The sequence below is a fragment of the Heloderma suspectum genome, chromosome 6 (genome assembly GCF_057233095.1).
Source record: "Heloderma suspectum isolate Gila_16-S chromosome 6, 16-S_ref, whole genome shotgun sequence".
NCBI lineage: Eukaryota > Metazoa > Chordata > Lepidosauria > Squamata > Helodermatidae > Heloderma > Heloderma suspectum.
Window position 1 is genome coordinate 53,508,608 of NC_139463.1, and position 16,291 is coordinate 53,524,898.

The 16,291-nt window shown below is 46.5% G+C and overlaps 1 protein-coding gene across 4 annotated transcripts in view; it reads right to left on the bottom strand.

Annotated features, from left to right (window-relative positions):
- Nucleotides 1–16,291, bottom strand: part of FMNL1 (formin like 1) — a 181,476-nt gene that overhangs the window by 115,807 nt on the left and 49,378 nt on the right. For all 4 annotated transcript variants that reach the window (XM_084804350.1, XM_084804349.1, XM_084804354.1 and 1 more), the window contains exon 2: nt 11,940–12,023. In XM_084804350.1, the coding sequence (XP_084660476.1) occupies nt 11,940–12,023 (84 nt within the window). The remainder of the gene's footprint in view (nt 1–11,939; nt 12,024–16,291) is intronic.

A 16,291-nucleotide genomic window follows, 5' to 3' on the forward strand; every position in this document is an offset into this window, starting at 1 on the left:
CACCTTATTACCCCTGAGCTGATGGAGGTGGTCTTGGATTTGGTGTTGAACACCCCTAGAACAACAGCTCTGGGGGATCTTAACTTCCATGCCCAGGCTGCTGGATCTGGGGTGGCTCACAACCATGGCCACCTTGGCAACCATGGGGCTGTCTCCACATGTCATCAGCCCAACACATGTAAGACGGCACACACATTATTTAGTTTCCTCAACTGGGCAGGAGGATAGTGATCTGAAAGTGGGGGAATTAACATCTCTCCCATTGTCATGGTTGGATCACTTCCTATTGTGGCTTAGGCTCTCAGCAGCCTTTCCCCTCTGCACAGGTGGGGGGCCTATCAAAATGGTCCGCCCCAGAGGCTAATGGACTCCGATGGATTCCAGAGGGCTCTGGGGGATTTTCCTGCTGGTATCACTGGTGCTCCTGTCAAAGCCCTGGTCGCTCTGTGGCATGCAGGGATGACTCAGGCAGCTGACATGATCTCCCTGAGCAGAGCCTGGCCAGCTCCTTGATATACTCCTGAGCTGAGGGCAATGAAACAAGAGTGCAGACAGCTAGAATGCAGGTGGAAGATTTGTGCCGAGCCTGGACAAACACAGGTCCAAGCTCATTATTGACCCTACTCGATAATGGTGGTGATGATGGCAAACAGGGAGTTCTTCTCCACCACCATTGCAGCTTCTCAGTGTCTTCCGGTGGAGTTTTTCTGAGTGGTTCATTGCCTACTACAATCTGGGCCAAGGAGAGAGATGGTGGAATAATCAGCAGCATGCTGTGATGAGTTTGCGTAGCATTTTGAAGGTGAGGAGAGCAATCCTATGGGTCCTAGGCAGCGTCTGGGGGGACATAGAATAGTTTGGATTCCTGGATCCGAGATCATAGAATCATAGAATAGTAGGGTTGGAAGGGGCCTACAAGGCCATCGAGTCCAACCCCCTGCTCAATGCAGGAATCCAAGTCAGAGCATCCCTGACAGATGGCTGTCCAGCCTCGTCTTGATCGCCTCCAGTGTGGGGGAGCCCACCACCTCCCCAGGTCATGGGTTCCATTGTTGTATTGCTCTGACAGTCAGGAAGTTTTTCCTGATGTTCAGCCGGAATCTGGCTTCCTGCAACTTGAGCCCATTCTTCCATGTCCCGCACTCTGGGATGATGGAGAAGAGATCCTGGCCTTCCTCTCTGGGACAGCCTTTCAAGTCCTTGAGGAGCGCTATCCTATCTCCCCTCAGCCTTCTCTTCTTAAGGCTAAACATGCCCAGTTCTTTCAGTCTCTCCTCATAGGGCTTTGTTTCCAGTCCCCTGAGCATCTTTGTTGCCCTCCTCTGAACCCTCCCCAGTTTGTCTGCATCCTTCTTAAAGTCTGGTGCCCAGAACTGGACACAGTACTCCAGATGAGGCCTAACCAGTGCTGAGTACAGGGGAACTAGGACTTCCTGGGATTTGGAAGCGATGCTTCTATGAATGCAGCCCAAAATAGCATTTGCCTTTTTTGCAGCCACATCACATGGTTGGCTCATCTTCAGCTTGTGATTGGCAACAATTCCAAGATCCTTCTCGCTTGGAGTGTCGTTGAGCCACGTCTCCCCCATCTTGTAACTGTGAATTTGGTTTCTTTTTCCTAGATGCAGAACTTGGCATTTATCCCTATGAAATGTCATTCTGTTGTTTTCTGCCCAGCGCTCCAGTCTATCCAGATCACTTTGAATTTTGTTTCTGTCTTCCAAAGTTTTAGCTATCCCGCCCCATTTTGTGTCATCTGGAAATCTGATAACCATTCCCTGCACCTCCTCCTCCAAGTCATTAATAAAGATGTTGAAGAGCACTGGGCCCAGGACTGAGCCCTGCGGTACCCCACTCGTTACCTCTCCCCTGTTTGAGAAGGTCCCATTGATAAGCACTCTTTGAGTCCAATTCTGTAGCCAACTATAGTCTGTGGATCCACTGGATCGTTGTTTCAGCTTGCCCACTTTGAGCTAGTTTGCTCATCAGGATATCATGGGGCATTTTGTCGAAAGCTTTGCTGAAGTCGAGGTATATGATGTCTACAGCATTCCCACGGTCTACAAGGGAGGTTACTTGATCAAAAAATGAGATCAGGTTTGTCTGGCAGGACTTGTTTTTGACAAATCCATGTTGGCTTCGAGTCATCACGGCATTGTAGTCAAGGTGCTTCCAGATGGATTGCTGCATCATCTGCTCCAGAATTTTCCCAGGGATTGATGTCAGACTGACTGGTCCGAAATTCCCAGGTTCCTCCATTTTACCCTTTTTGAAGATAGGGACAACATTAGCCCTCCTCCAGTCATCCGGCACTTCCCCTGTCCTCCATGATTTCTCAAAGAGAATAGACAGCGGTTCTGAGAGTTCTTCTGACAGTTCCTTTATGACTCTAGGATGCAGTTCATCTGGCCATGGAGATTTGAACTCATTCCAAGTAATTCGGTGTTCCTTGACCATATGCCTATCCATCTCAAGCTGCAATCCTGCCCCTTCAGCCTGTACTTCGCCTTTGCCGGGGGGTCATAGACCCTCTTTTGGGAGGAGACTGAGCCAAAGTAGGAATTGAGCACCTCTGCCTTTCCTCTGTCATCTGTTATCATTTTGCCATCCTTATTTAATAGCTGAACAACCCTTTCTTTCCTCTGCCTTTTACTATGCACTATATCGATATCAGAGTCAGCTTGGCCAAGTCTGGTCAACCACCTGTGTGCTTAACCCTTGCCCTCCATGGCTTATTGTATCTTCTAGGGAAGAGATATTCAGCTGGGTCCAAGAGGTTGTAATTTCCTCCATGAGAGAGGGAGTGGTGCCAGCCACTCCTGAAAAAGCCTAACCTGGTTTCGGATGAGGTTAACAAATGTAGGCAAGTAGCAAACATCCCCTTCCTGGGCAATGTGCTTGAGCATGTGGTTGCTGGTCAACTCCAGGCACTCTTGAATGAAACTGATTGTCTAGATCCATTTCAGTTGGGCCTTAGGCCTGGTTTTGGAATGGAAACTGCCTTAGTCACCCTGTGGGATGATCTTTGCCAAAGGAGGGACAGGGGGAACGCAACCCTTTTGATTCTCTTGGACCTCTCAGCAACTTTTGATATCATCAACCATGGTACCCTTCTAGTTAGGTTGTCTTGCGTGGGAGTTGGCGGCGCTGTGCTGCAGTGGTTCAGCTTCTAACCAGAGGGCTGATTCCAGAAGGTGGTGCTGGGGGATTATTGCTCTGTGCCTTGGCAGCTATGCTATCAGGTTGCACAAGGTTCTGTTCTATCCCCATGCTGTTCAGTATCTACATGAACCTGCTGGGGGAGGGGTTATCTGGAGGTGCGGGTGACATGTCATCGATATGCAGATGACATCCAGCTCTATCTTTCCTTTTCATCAGATGCAGGCTGTTCTGAATCAGTGCCCGGGCACAGTAATGGATTGGATGAGGGCCAATAAATGGACACTCAGTCCAGATGAGATGAAGGTACTATTCGTGGGTGGTTCATCTGCCCAGCAAAGTGATGTTCAACTTGTTCGGAGGGGGCTGCGCTCCCTCTAATGGATCAGATTCATAGCTTGTGGGCGCTTTTGGATCCAGCATTGTCACTATAGGCACAGGTGAACTCGGTGGCACGGAGCACCTTTTATCAGCTTAGGCTGATATACCAACCATGCCCTTATCTGGACAGAGACAGCCTAGCTGCAGTTATCCATGCTCTGGAAACAATGGCTGCCTTTGAAAATGGTCCAGAAATTTCAGCTTGTCCAAAACAGGGCAGCAAGATTGTTCACGGGCACTGGCCAATGTGATCATATCACGCCAGTACTTGTCCATCTGGATCGGCATCTAGTGCAGATGGAAAAGTACTGGCATAATATAATCATGTTGGCCAGTCCCCATGAACAGTCTTGCTGCCCTGTTTTGGACCAGCTGAAGTTTCCGGACCATTTTCAAAGGTCCGATTCAAAGTGCTGGTATTAACACTCGGAGCCCTAAACGGCTTGGGGCAGGCTACCTGAAGGACCCATCTCCTCCCATATATACCTGCTTGGACCTTAAGATCATCCTCAGCGGTCCTTCTCCAGGAGCCCCCACCAAAGAAGTGAGGCGGGTGGCTACTGAGAAGAGGGCCTTTTCTGTTGTGGCACCTGGTTGTGGAATAAGCTTCTCAGAGAGGCTTGCCTGGCGCCTACTTTGTGCTCTCTTTGCCTCCAGTTGAAGATGTTCTTCTTTTCCTGGGCATTTTAGTCTTTCGGGGGGTGTTTCCACTAGCGATTTACTCTGAGCTGGCTGCATGTTGAGGTCGTTAGGGATACATGATGTTGTGGCCATCCAGCAGCTGCCCCAGAGCCTATTAGGGAAAAATTGGATTTCCTGGGACTGCTTGAAGTCCGATTCTTTTCCTTCAGATGGGTTCTCCCCAGTATAGCTGTTGTGTGCCCCAATGCCCGCATGTAGCTCAGGGATGCTGGCCCTGCCCAGGGGGTGCCTTTCACTGGGACCCCAGTCAAGGGGGGTTTCCTCCCATTGCGCTGAAGGAAGCCTGCTCTCTGAATACCCACAGAAATAACAGGGAAGCCCCTCAACTGACAGGGCACATTTTAAAGGCCAGTTCCTTCACAGCTTCCTTATAAAGATCCTGGTTTCCGTCTCTTTCCCACAACAAACCCATTAGTGTCTCCTCAGAAGTAACTCCCACTGTAGTCAATGAGGTCCTGCGGGTTAAAAAGGGAGCTGGTTTCCGTCTTTGTGTTCTCCCCCCTTCCCAGCACGAGCATACGTGTGTCCACTCGGAAGTGACTCCCACTGTGCCCAATGAGGCTTGCCCCTGAAATGCAGGTGCACCTGGCCTTTCAGGGGAAAGGAGAAGGGGGGGAGCCTCTCTCATTGGTTGAGCAGCCCCTGCCAATCAGATGACGTTCACCCCCGCCCCCCCGCCGCCGGGAAGTGTGTTCTGAGAAGCGCTTTTTACTGCTGCGGAGAACCTGCTCGTGGAGCCCTGCGCGCAGCAAAGCCGATTCCTTTTAAAAATCCGGCACTCCTCCATTAGCTTCTCCTTCCGCTGTCACGGAAACACAGCCTCAGTTTCTGTAGTTTTAAATCTGTTACTGTATTTTAATCTTTGCATTGCTGCTAGGTTTTGTTTTTGTTTTTATTTTATACTGTAGTTTTAAACTTGTAAAATTTTATATTGTACCTTTTCATGCTGTATTTTATATTTTAATTGTTGGGTACATTTTGTGAAGAGAGAGCTTTGACTATTGAGCTTTGACTATTTATTTGTTTATTACAGAAATGTAATAAATAAATAAATCCATGCAGCATAGCAGTTTTGGAAGCAAAATGTACTGATATCCACACTCAAATTAATATGCGTAGATTGAGAAGTGAGACTTTTAACAGCTCAAGATCCTTCATTCTAAATAAAGCAGATTAGGGCTGCAAAATAAAACCCTTGCTTGTGGGTCAGATTATGCAATGGAATTGCCTCATGTCCCTTACGCAGGAAAATGTCAACAGGCCAAGGTAGTTCCCTCTCCACCAAAAATAATGTTGCAGAAGGCCCTACAAACATTTTAAACTATCAACCTAGCTGCTAACAACAAAAAGAAAACAAATTTAAATAGTATCACACCCATTATTTTCCTAAAACGTTACTCTTTGTTCTCTATACAGCAATATGGAATTTTCTAAAAAAAAAAAATCAAAACAAAAATCCGATGGCTAGCACCTTAATGAAACTGGAGATGTTATTCAAAGTCCTGCTAGTTTGCTAGGAAGGATGGGTAGCCAGAATTATGAATGTTGTACGGAGGTGCGGTGGGGTGGGGAGAAGGAGGGTTCCCAGCAAAGATTATCTATCTTTTTGACAGGCAGAAGTTCAATAGGTAAAGTTTCCAACAACATGAATATGCCGTGATAAAGGGGGGGGGGGTTCATTTGTCAAGGCACAAGTGTTCCACCAGGAAAAAGTGGAAGCAAGACCAGTTGTGCATTTCAGAAACCAAACATCACTCAGATGAACAGTAAAATATCGCTCTGTTCAGTATGAACCAGGTGATTGTGTAATTCTGGAGTATATTCCTTCCCCTGGCCCACTTACTTGTGCAAAAGATTTAATACTGCAAATAACTACATGCTACCCACCACCCCCAGTAAATAACCTTTGAAGCACAGCATTTAATACTAGAAACACAGGTGGCTGGAAATTAAAAAAAGAAAAGAAAAAGCAGTTAAAACAACAACAGCCATGCATGATATGGTATTTAAAACTTTGTTTTAAAAAGTGTTTTGCGGCACAATCCTATGAGGAGGCTGACAGGCCAGGAGACTGGGCTCCCTCCCCCTCCCAGCTGGCTTGGAGAGAACCACACCGAGAACCACCCCGGCTGCCTCTCTGAGGTCACAAAGGCGACCCTGGAGAGGAGGGGAGGGGACTGGGGAAGTGGGGATATGAGCCTAGTCTCCTGGGTCCGGGGTCAGAGTGCTGACTCTGAACTTGGATCCACAAATCCGATGCTGTCTTGGGCACAGGACTGCTCTCTTATATGATTGCCCAGGTAATCCTCCCCTGTTCTGTGCAATAGGGAACAGAGGGAATGCAGACAAGCAACAGTTTTGGCTAGGCTCAAAAAGAAATATTATTATACAAAACAAACCTTGAAAAAAATTGGAGACATTAGGAAAGGAACAAGGAGTGTATGGAAATGAGATTATAAACACAATATTAATGGTAGCAACAAAAAATTATCACACACACACACCCATTAGTTTTTTTTACAGAACTACTTTCTTGCACTCACACACAAGCCTACCCATCGGGGGAAAATAATAAAATAATGTTTCTTACAGTACAAACCTTAAAAGGAGGAAGAGTTCAACCCAAGTCAACAAGGGAGGAGCATGGAGTGAAGAAATTACTAAGAAATCCAGAACCTTTTCTTTGTGTTTTATGCATGGGTGAAGTTGGAAATAGGCCCACCTAGGCATGGGCCCTGGATCCCCAGAGCTGCCCTGCCATCAACTGCCTTCATACAAGCCTGCTTCTTCCCTTTGAACTCAGTAGCTTTGCAGTTACTAAGAGACCTTAGGACTCACTCCCTTCGTAGACTAATAGGGAGTGTAGCATGAAGGCACCAGCCTTTTAAACCGGAGGAGAGACTGCTATCTTTCTTTCCACAGTCTGGTCATTATTTTCATTAAGTCCAGAGTCCAAAATTGCCTAACAGCATCACTGTCACCTGGCTTTCCTGGAGACTGTTTGACTCTGCAGAGACTGGGCCAGCCAATTGCTACTGAGCAATTGCACTTGTGCCTTGCACCATTGTAGGCTGAGCTGAGGGTTGCACCAGGCTGAGCTCAGTGGCTGTGGTTTTTTCTAATGTACTGTCTGCAGTGAGGTAGGGTGGCAAAAAGCAAGTGTCTGTAATCTTTTTTCAAGGTTCTACCGGTTGTTTGTGTGCTAACTACAGAAGTGATCTTTCTTCATTTAACTTTAAAATATGTTTCTTCTTCAATTTCCGCTTTGAAGTCATTTGGGCTAGGTAAAAATCAGTGGAGCATAGCTTTATTTTGAGGCAGTGTTACCGAGCATTTAGCACTTCAAATACAGTCTGTGCATGCAATAATTCTCGTGTGTGGCCCCCAGCTTTGTACACAAATTCATGGATCCTTGTAAGGGGCAGCAGCAGGGCCCCCAACATCACACCTGCACCAGGCCCCATAAACCCTCTGGGTGGCCCTGCAAAGCTGACCATGGGGGGAGGGCACCAAAGATACTCCTCACCCAGGGCACTATTTATCCTAGGGCTGGCACTGACTTTAAGAGTTGCATGATGATGAGGTTGCTAGAAACTTAATACTATTTGTATAGATTTGGTGTAGATTTGAGAATTTCACGAAGTTAGAACTGAAGGACTATTTTTAAAAAGGGTTCTAGAATCTTAGAAAGTCCAAGAATATAGTATCTGAAATAAAATGAGCACAGTTCAGAAGATCTGGGGCCTATGCCTAGGTGGGCCCTTTAAAACACCACCCATGTCTGTCAGAGAGACTGTTGAAGCCATGGGATCACTCCTAAGTGCCCTCTCTTTCCTGGCAGAGCCAGGTTGGCAACCTGGTTTGGCAGGGAGCTAAGGGCAATGCAACAAAGGCTAGGGCACCGTAGGAGGCTCAGGACAAGTCTGATCAAACACAGACTAGAATCCAATTGGAGACCTACTCTGGTGGTGAAGGTAGCTGGACAGCCCATATCTCTGCCACTATTGCATCAGCGCAGCATAGCCTGGTGATGCTCTTCCACACTGTGCAAGGCCTTCTTTTCCAGGATGCTGGGGAAGGGAGCCAGAACAGTTGGAGGCTCACTGTGAAAAAGTTGCCTCATTCTTTGTGGATAGTCTGTTTCCTGTCTCCAAGCAAAGCAGAGCAAAGGAAGCTGCTCCAGCTGGTCTAGGGGCTAAACAAGGACGCAAGCTCCCAGACAGCGAGCGATCAGAGTGAGCAAACAGGGCGAGCAAACAGGAGTTGGCCAGGGGAGTTCTAGTGGAAGAGGAGACAAAGCCAAAGCGCTGAGCAGAGCAAAGGAAGCTGCTCCAGCTGGTCTAGGGGCTTTACAAGGAAGCTAGCTCCCAGACAGCGAGCGATCAGAGCAAGCGAAAAGGGAGAGCCAACAGGAGTTTGCCAGGGGAGTTCAGCAGGGGAGGTCCCTAACAATTCTTTTTAATTTCTTTCTCTTGTAACAGACACTTTCATACCAGTGGGACTCTGTTTTTAACCGCCAGTGAATAGAGGACACAGTACAGGCTACCCCAGTACAATCAGAAAGCTAGAAACATAAAGGGAATAGAAGCTATGGAAGGAAAAGACTCTCTAGTGGTGGTGACCTGCAAGGTCTGTGAAATGTTTGTTTTCTTGCCTGAGATCAACATGGCCTACACGTGCAACAAGTGAAAGTTGATGACACTGTTAGAAGAAAAAGTAAGAGGACTGGAGTGGCAAGTGGCGATCCTCCAAAGCGTAAGAGACGACAAAGAGTTGTTAGACAGAACAGTGGAATTACAGCAGCAAAGCAAAGTACAGAAGCCAGAAGAGCAACAGCAAGCTGAGGCAGAAGAAGAAAATGCTGAGGCGAGGAAAAATAGAGGATACTCCTTGGAAAAGGGTGACAGTTACCACCAGTGGAAGCAGTGGAACTACGGAACCATTTTCAGGTACTTGAGGATGAGACTGGAGGACAGCCTGCAGAGGAAGAAATACAGGGGACCCCACATGAGAGTGAGCAAGAGGCTGAAGGTCAGTCAGGCAGAGGCAAGGAAACCAAGGCCTACAACAACAAGAAGAGTAGTAGTTGTGGGAGACTCCTTGATGCGTGGGGTTGAAACCCAAGTATGTCGGGAAGACCCATGGACTTATCAGGTATACTGTCTCCTGACAGGATGGATTAGAGACATGACTGAAGGTTGCCTGCACTCACAAAGCCCAGTGACAGGAATCCCTTTCTTCTCATCCATGTGGGAACAAATGATACCGCCAAGTGGAGCTATGAAGAAATCACGTCAGACTTTGAAGCTTTGGGAAGGGAACTCAAGAACTTTGGGGCCCACATAGTTTTCTCATCCATCCTTCCAGTAGTTAGAAGAGAGACAGAAAAGGAAAGGGAAATATTCTGGGTGAATGACTGGCTATGAAGGTGGTGCTGACACGAGAGATTTGGATTCTGGGACCACAGGAAGATGGGCTGTTGGCAAGGGCTGGGCTGCACCTCACAAGGGCTGGGAAGACTGTATTTGGCCACAGCATGAAGAAATTCTTCAGGAGGGCTTTAAACTGAATCCTATGGGGAAGGGAGACATCAAGTTGGGGGGTACCATGGACGAAGGCTCATGCACTGCAACGGAGATAACAGTTCTAATAGCGCCCAATAATAGTCTTCAAAAACATGTAGGAAGAAAGCCAGACTATGAAGCACATGGTCTTCGATGTCTTTACACTAATGCCCAAGGTATGGGAAACAAACAGAATGAACTTGAACTCTTAATACGGGAGGGAAATTATGACTTGATAGGTGTAACTGAGACTTGCTGGGATGACTCTCATGACTGGAATACAGCAATTGAAGGATATAACTTGTTCAAAAAGAACAGGAAGAACAAAAAAGCATGTGGAGTTGCACTATATGTTAAAAATACATATCTCTGCACAGAAATACAGGAGGATGAGCTTGGTAGCCTCATCGAAAGCATCTGGGTCGAAATAAATGGAGTAAAGAATAAAAGGAACATGGTGGTCAGAGTCTACTAATGGCCACCCAATCAAGGAGAAGACAAGGATGAAACTTTTGACAAGCAAATTGCCAAGGTTTCAAGGAAGCATGATGTAGTAGTAATGGGGGACTTCAATTTACCCACTATTTGTTGGGAGACAAATTCTGCAAAACATGGCCCCTCCAAGAGATTCCTGACTTGTGTGGCAGATAACTTCCTCCTACAGAAAGTGGAGGAAGGAACTAGAGGATCGGCTATCCTTGACTTGATCCTAACCAACAGAGATGACTTAGTGGATAAAGTAGTAGTTACAGGAACTCTGGGGGAAACTGACCATGTTATACTTGAGTTCTTGATTCTAAAGCAAGCAAAAGCCCAGTGAAGCCAAATGCGTACCCTGGATTTAAGGAAAGCCAGTTTTAATAAACTCAGAACAATGATCAGTAAGGTCCCATGGCAAGCGACTCTAACACTCTAAAGGAATTCAAGATGGCTGGGAGTTTTTAAAAAAGGAAATTCTCAAGGCACAATTACAAACAATTCCATCAAGGAAAAAGAAGCGGAAGACCACAGAAGAAGCCTATGTGGCTTCACAAACAGCTTAGAAATGACCTGAAAACAAAAAAAGACACATATAGGGAGTGGAAAGAAGGCCAAGTTACAAAGGAAAAGTGCAGGCAGGTAGCACAGAATTGTGGGGATGGCGTCAGGAAGGCTAAAGCTGAGAACGAGCTGAGGTTAGGAAGGGATGCTAAAAGCAACAAAAAAGCTTTCTTCAGCTACGTGCATAGTAAAAGACAGAGGGAAGAAATGGTGGTTGAACTATTAAATAAGGATGGCAAAATGATAACAGATGACAAAGAAAAGGCAGAAGTGCTCAGTTCCTACTTTGGCCCAGTCTTCTCCCAAAAGCGGGTCTATGACCCCCCTGGAAAAGGTGAAGTACAGGCTGAAGGGGCAGGATTGCAGCTTGAGATTGATAGGCATATGGTCAAGGAACACCGAATTACTTTGAATGAGTTCAAATCTCCAGGGCCAGATGAACTTCATCCTAGAGTCATAAAGGAACTGGCAGAAGAACTCTCAGAACCGCTGTCTATTCTCTTTGAGAAATCATGGAGGACGGGGGAAGTGCCAGATGACTGGAAGAGGGCTAATGTTGTCCCTATCTTCAAAAAGGGTAAAAAGGAGGAACCTGGGAACTACAGACCAGTCAGTCTGACATCAATCCCTGGGAAAATTCTGGAACAGATTCTAAAGCAATCCATCTGGAAGCACCTTGAAAACAATGCAGTGATTACTTGAAGCCAACATGGATTTGTCAAGAACAAATCCTGCCAGATGAATCTGATCTCATTTTTTGATCAGGTTTTGATCAAAGAATCCTTTCCTTGACCCAATAAATCTGGGAAGTTATAGGCCAGTCTCAAATACTCCATTCTTGATCAAGGTGATCAAGAAGCTGATGGCCTCGCAACTCCAGACATATTTGGATGATGCCATTTATCAGCACCCATTTCAGTTGGGCTTTTGGTGGATTCCCTACTCTAGGAACTAGATGGGGGAGTGCGGCCGTGCCAGTTCTTTTGGATCTCTTGGTGGCTTTTGGTATCATGGACCACAGTACACTTCTGGGCCACTTGGTGGGGCTGGGCCTTGGAGAACTACTCAAAAAGGAGCACCCTGGTCCCTTACCTGGTCACAGATCAACTCCCATTTCTTTTCGTTGTCATACTGGCTCAGTAGCTTCATTTTGTCTGGTGGCAAGTTCATAGAATTCTAGAGGACAACAAGGAGAGAGAAAATTATTACACATATGCAAACAATATATAACATGCACTTTTGTAGCCCCCTTTGAACATTTAATTAAAGCGAAGAAGGAGGAGGAGGAGGAGGAGGAATTCAGAAGAGAGCTGACACTGAGAGGAGTGCAGGGTACTTATATGACTTATTTTTTACAATATAAGGTGCTTCCGCATTAGTCTTTTTCTCTAGTATTGACAATATTTTCTCACAGATTTATTCCTGAGAATTGAGACATTTCTCCCAAAACACTTCTGCTCCAATTTTTTGTTCAGGAGTCATCCATGTCCCCCTTTTTAAAGTTCATTTGTAGCTATTTTGAAGCTTCCTTTGCAATGGCAATGCTATCCTTTCACTTGTGAACCATCTATTGTCTTACCTGCTTTATAGGTATGGTTTGTAAAGTGGTTGGTTTTTGTTGTTGTTGGTTTTAAAAGTTTTTATTTTCAAACTAGTACTGTAAAATACACTGGAATCATCCATTCAAAACAGGTATTTTCATCTTCTACAAAGAGTCTGGCTGTCCCAGAAGTGTCAAAAAGCATCCTTCAAAAACTTGATCTGGGCAGTAGGTGGACTGTATGGTGAGGATGTCTTGTTGGCATAGATAATAACGGAGTACCATACACTGACAAACATGTCATGTTTTTCTTCTCTGGCCACTCTCAACTTTTGCATTAGCTTTTCAGAAAGTGTGACCTGCCACACCCTTCCAATCCAACCCTATATAGACAGATCCACTGAGGTTTCCCACTGTTTGGCCACCTCCAATCTCACTGCTGCCAGAAGTGTTCTGATTAGATCGGTATGAAACAGGGCTTTATTGTCACCTGACAATCCCAGCTCCCCACAAAACCTCATTGTTTAGCCTGTCATATCTGTTATGATTTGAAAAACTCATTTCCAGCACTTCGCTACCAGCGGGCAATGTGGCCACATATGAGTTAATGAGCCTTGCTTCCTACACCCCCTCCAGCAACTGGGCAATCAGTCAAACTGGTGCATCTGACTGGGGTGAGGTGCCACCTACGGAGGAGTTTTCAAAGAGCTTCTCTAATTCGGGCAGAAATGTTTTGGACAGCTGGGTTGGACTGAATTAGGTTCCACTGAGAATCAGTGATGCTGGTTTCCAGGTCTGCCTCCCACACAACTACCAATCCCATTAAGGGACCACAGATTTTATCTAAGAACTATAAATGAAAGAGACTTGGCCTCTAGTTACATTTGTCTGAGCAATGCATAAGCCTTCAAATAAAGTAAAGGTCCTGGAAACATTCCCATTTGCTTCTAAGCTTGATGTGAAGGTTACGATTTTATTTTTCTGCATCCAGGTAATGTAGCAAAGCCTGTAGATGTGCATGTGAGATGCACTTTTAACAAGCAAATCAGGTACTTGAAACATTCCTCACTATTTCCAGTCTTTGTACTGGATATATTTATTAGCGTCAGGTAACTGAGGATGACCCAATATAAGGAAGAGTAGTGAGGTGGGCCTAAGATTTTGGTCCATGGCCACCAAATCCTCAAAGTGGCCTTATAAAAAGGGTGATTAGTTTTTTTTTATCAGTGCTGGGGAGACTGACATAAAGGAAATGCCCGATGAAATAGGATGGCACTAGGGATTTCCACAGAAATCTAGGGAACTTAGCTGTCATCAAAAATGAGGTGCATTAGCTGCTTAAATTGGACAGCTCCTAAGGCTGTTTCTATATTAGGGGGAAAACCCGCAAAAATTCACATCCTTTTCGGAACCTCCTGCTTTCAGTTTCTTTGTGGGATTAGGAAGGGGTCTTTTACATGGCAGACGCGTGGTTTGAACTGAGGGAGTGCCTTCATCCCTCCCTGGCATGCATGCAAAGGGGGGGGAGTCTTGTTTTCGTAGCTTAACTTCTGCTGTATTCTTTTCTCACACCCCCAAGAAACCTCTGACTTACTTCTGAGTAGACATAACATGTAAGATTGTGCCATAAGTCTGCAATCGTCAGCACACTTACTAGGGAGTAAGCCCCACTGAACTTAATGGAGTGCTCTGAATCAACAGAGGACGTTGCTTCTGAGCTTGGTGGGGGATCAGATGTGTGTCCCTTCGTTGCAGGGAGGCATTTTACCCTCTTCTCCCTCCAGCTGAGAAACGTGCTCAAGCATTTACATGGCAGACACCTGGGAATCGAGGACAGTCCTTCCTCAGCAAGCCTTGAGCGGAGGCAGGAGTTGCAATTGGCAGGCGATTCTTGCCCTCGCACCTGTCAAATCTGCTCCTGCACGCCTAGGGATGGCGGAGAATTCTGCCACGGATCCCCGGGGGGGGGCGGATTCTAAGAATCCGGGGCCCCCCCGGAGTCCGTGGCAGAACAGACCCCGCCACCCTGCGAAGTCCGACCTGGCCGGATCCTACCTGGCAGGCTGGCACCGCTGGCTCCTGCTCCGGCTGGATCCATCCCTGGCTGGTCTTCAGACGTTAATGGCGTCCAGCCTAGCGCACGCCATTTGAGTCCCTTCGTCTTCCATGATAGGCTACGTAAAGCTTTACGTAGCCTATCACGGAAGGGGAAGGGACGCAAATAGGGATGTACGAAAGTCACTTACCTTTTCGCAGCTTGGCTTCGCGGTGGGGGGGTGGCGCTTCGCTTCTCCCCCCAAAGTTCAGGCAAGGGGGGGGAGGCGTCCCGCCTCGCCCAGCCGAAATTCAGGCCGGGGGGGGGAGGCGCCCCGACTCGCCTGGCCGAAATTCAGGCCGGGGAGAAGCGCCCCGTCTCCCCGGCCACAAAACAAAAAGTAAAAAAAAAAAAGACCCCGTGATAGGCTACGTGACGATTTACATAGCCTATCACGGCTAGATTTCCAAAGTCAGCCGTGATAGGCTACATAAATCATCACGTAGCCTATCACGGGTGACTTTGGGAAAAAAAAAAAGCGCGTACACAAATGGCGGCGCCCATGGGGCGCCGCCATTTGCGTTCCTTATTTTGGCGCGTCTAGTCTATGTAAAGATTTACGTAGACTACGGCGAAAATAAGGGCAATGCAACCGGCTCGCCTCCCCCCAACCCCCCCCCCCAGTGGATGCAAGGTAAGGCCTCCAGCAACTGAAAACAAATGCCCACAGCCGGCAGACATAGTGGTTTCTCCTGCTATTGTAGAATTTCACAGAGAAGTCATGGTGCTTCTGTTCTGTGGGCTGGAAAAAATACCACATTTATTGTGCTTGGGGAAAACATGGGATAGGCTGAGGGAAATTGCGGGAGACACCCTGGAGGGTCACAGTGTCCTGTAAAGAGCCCGCAAACTTCCGAGAGAGAGTAATCTCAACAGCAGGAGAAAAGCTCCATGTGATGAAGGCCTAAGAAAACTTTGAGATTAGATACACCAAAATCAGCCTTAAAAAGAATTCTGTACAGAATTGAAGTGGTTATTCAAGACTTCTTCTCATTATTAATAAACTAATATTATGTAATTTAGGTCCTTCTTCACCTGTTGAATCATGGGTATGTCTTTTGGAATTGTTATTCAAACTAGAATACCTCAACATCAGTTTAGAAAGTCTCTGCAACTCTTTTGGTGCAGTTATGGCGGGGGGGGGGGTTAAAGCAAAAGAACTCAAGATTTTTCACAATTTTCAATCCTTTTAGGACTTCAAATTTGACTAAATGCTCCATAAGAGCTGGATTAGCCACTACTGGATTAGATTTTTAAATAGCAAGATATCATCCACAATGAAGTTGACTGTGTGGATATTTTTATTGACATTTACCCCTTTGATGTTTGGATTTGTTCTGGTTAACTTGGTCAGTGGTTTGATAGCTGTGGCGAAGAGGCGGGAAAGCAGACACCCTTGCTTTGTGCCTCTGTAAAGATTAAGCAGGGGTAAATCAAGTGCATTTGTGTGGATACGAGCTTCAGAGTCTGAATATAGCTGATTTACACACTCATAAAACACTCACCATATCCAAATCTGGCTAGATGTTTAAGCAAGTACGGCCATTCTAAATGGCCAAAAGCCTTGATGGCATCCAAAGTTGAGAGATACCCAGATTCTAGAGGAGTTCCTATAGCGCAGGGGTGTGCAGTGTGCAGCCCCTGGGTGGCCTGCAACCCCTCACCATCCCCCAGCATGGTGCCTGCCCTCTCCACTGCCTCCCCCACAACATCCCAAGCTAAATTTGGCCTTTTTAGGGCTCCATAGGTGCTACAGTGCCACAAAAACATCAAATCTAGCTTGCAAACAAATTAAATTTGACTTTTTGG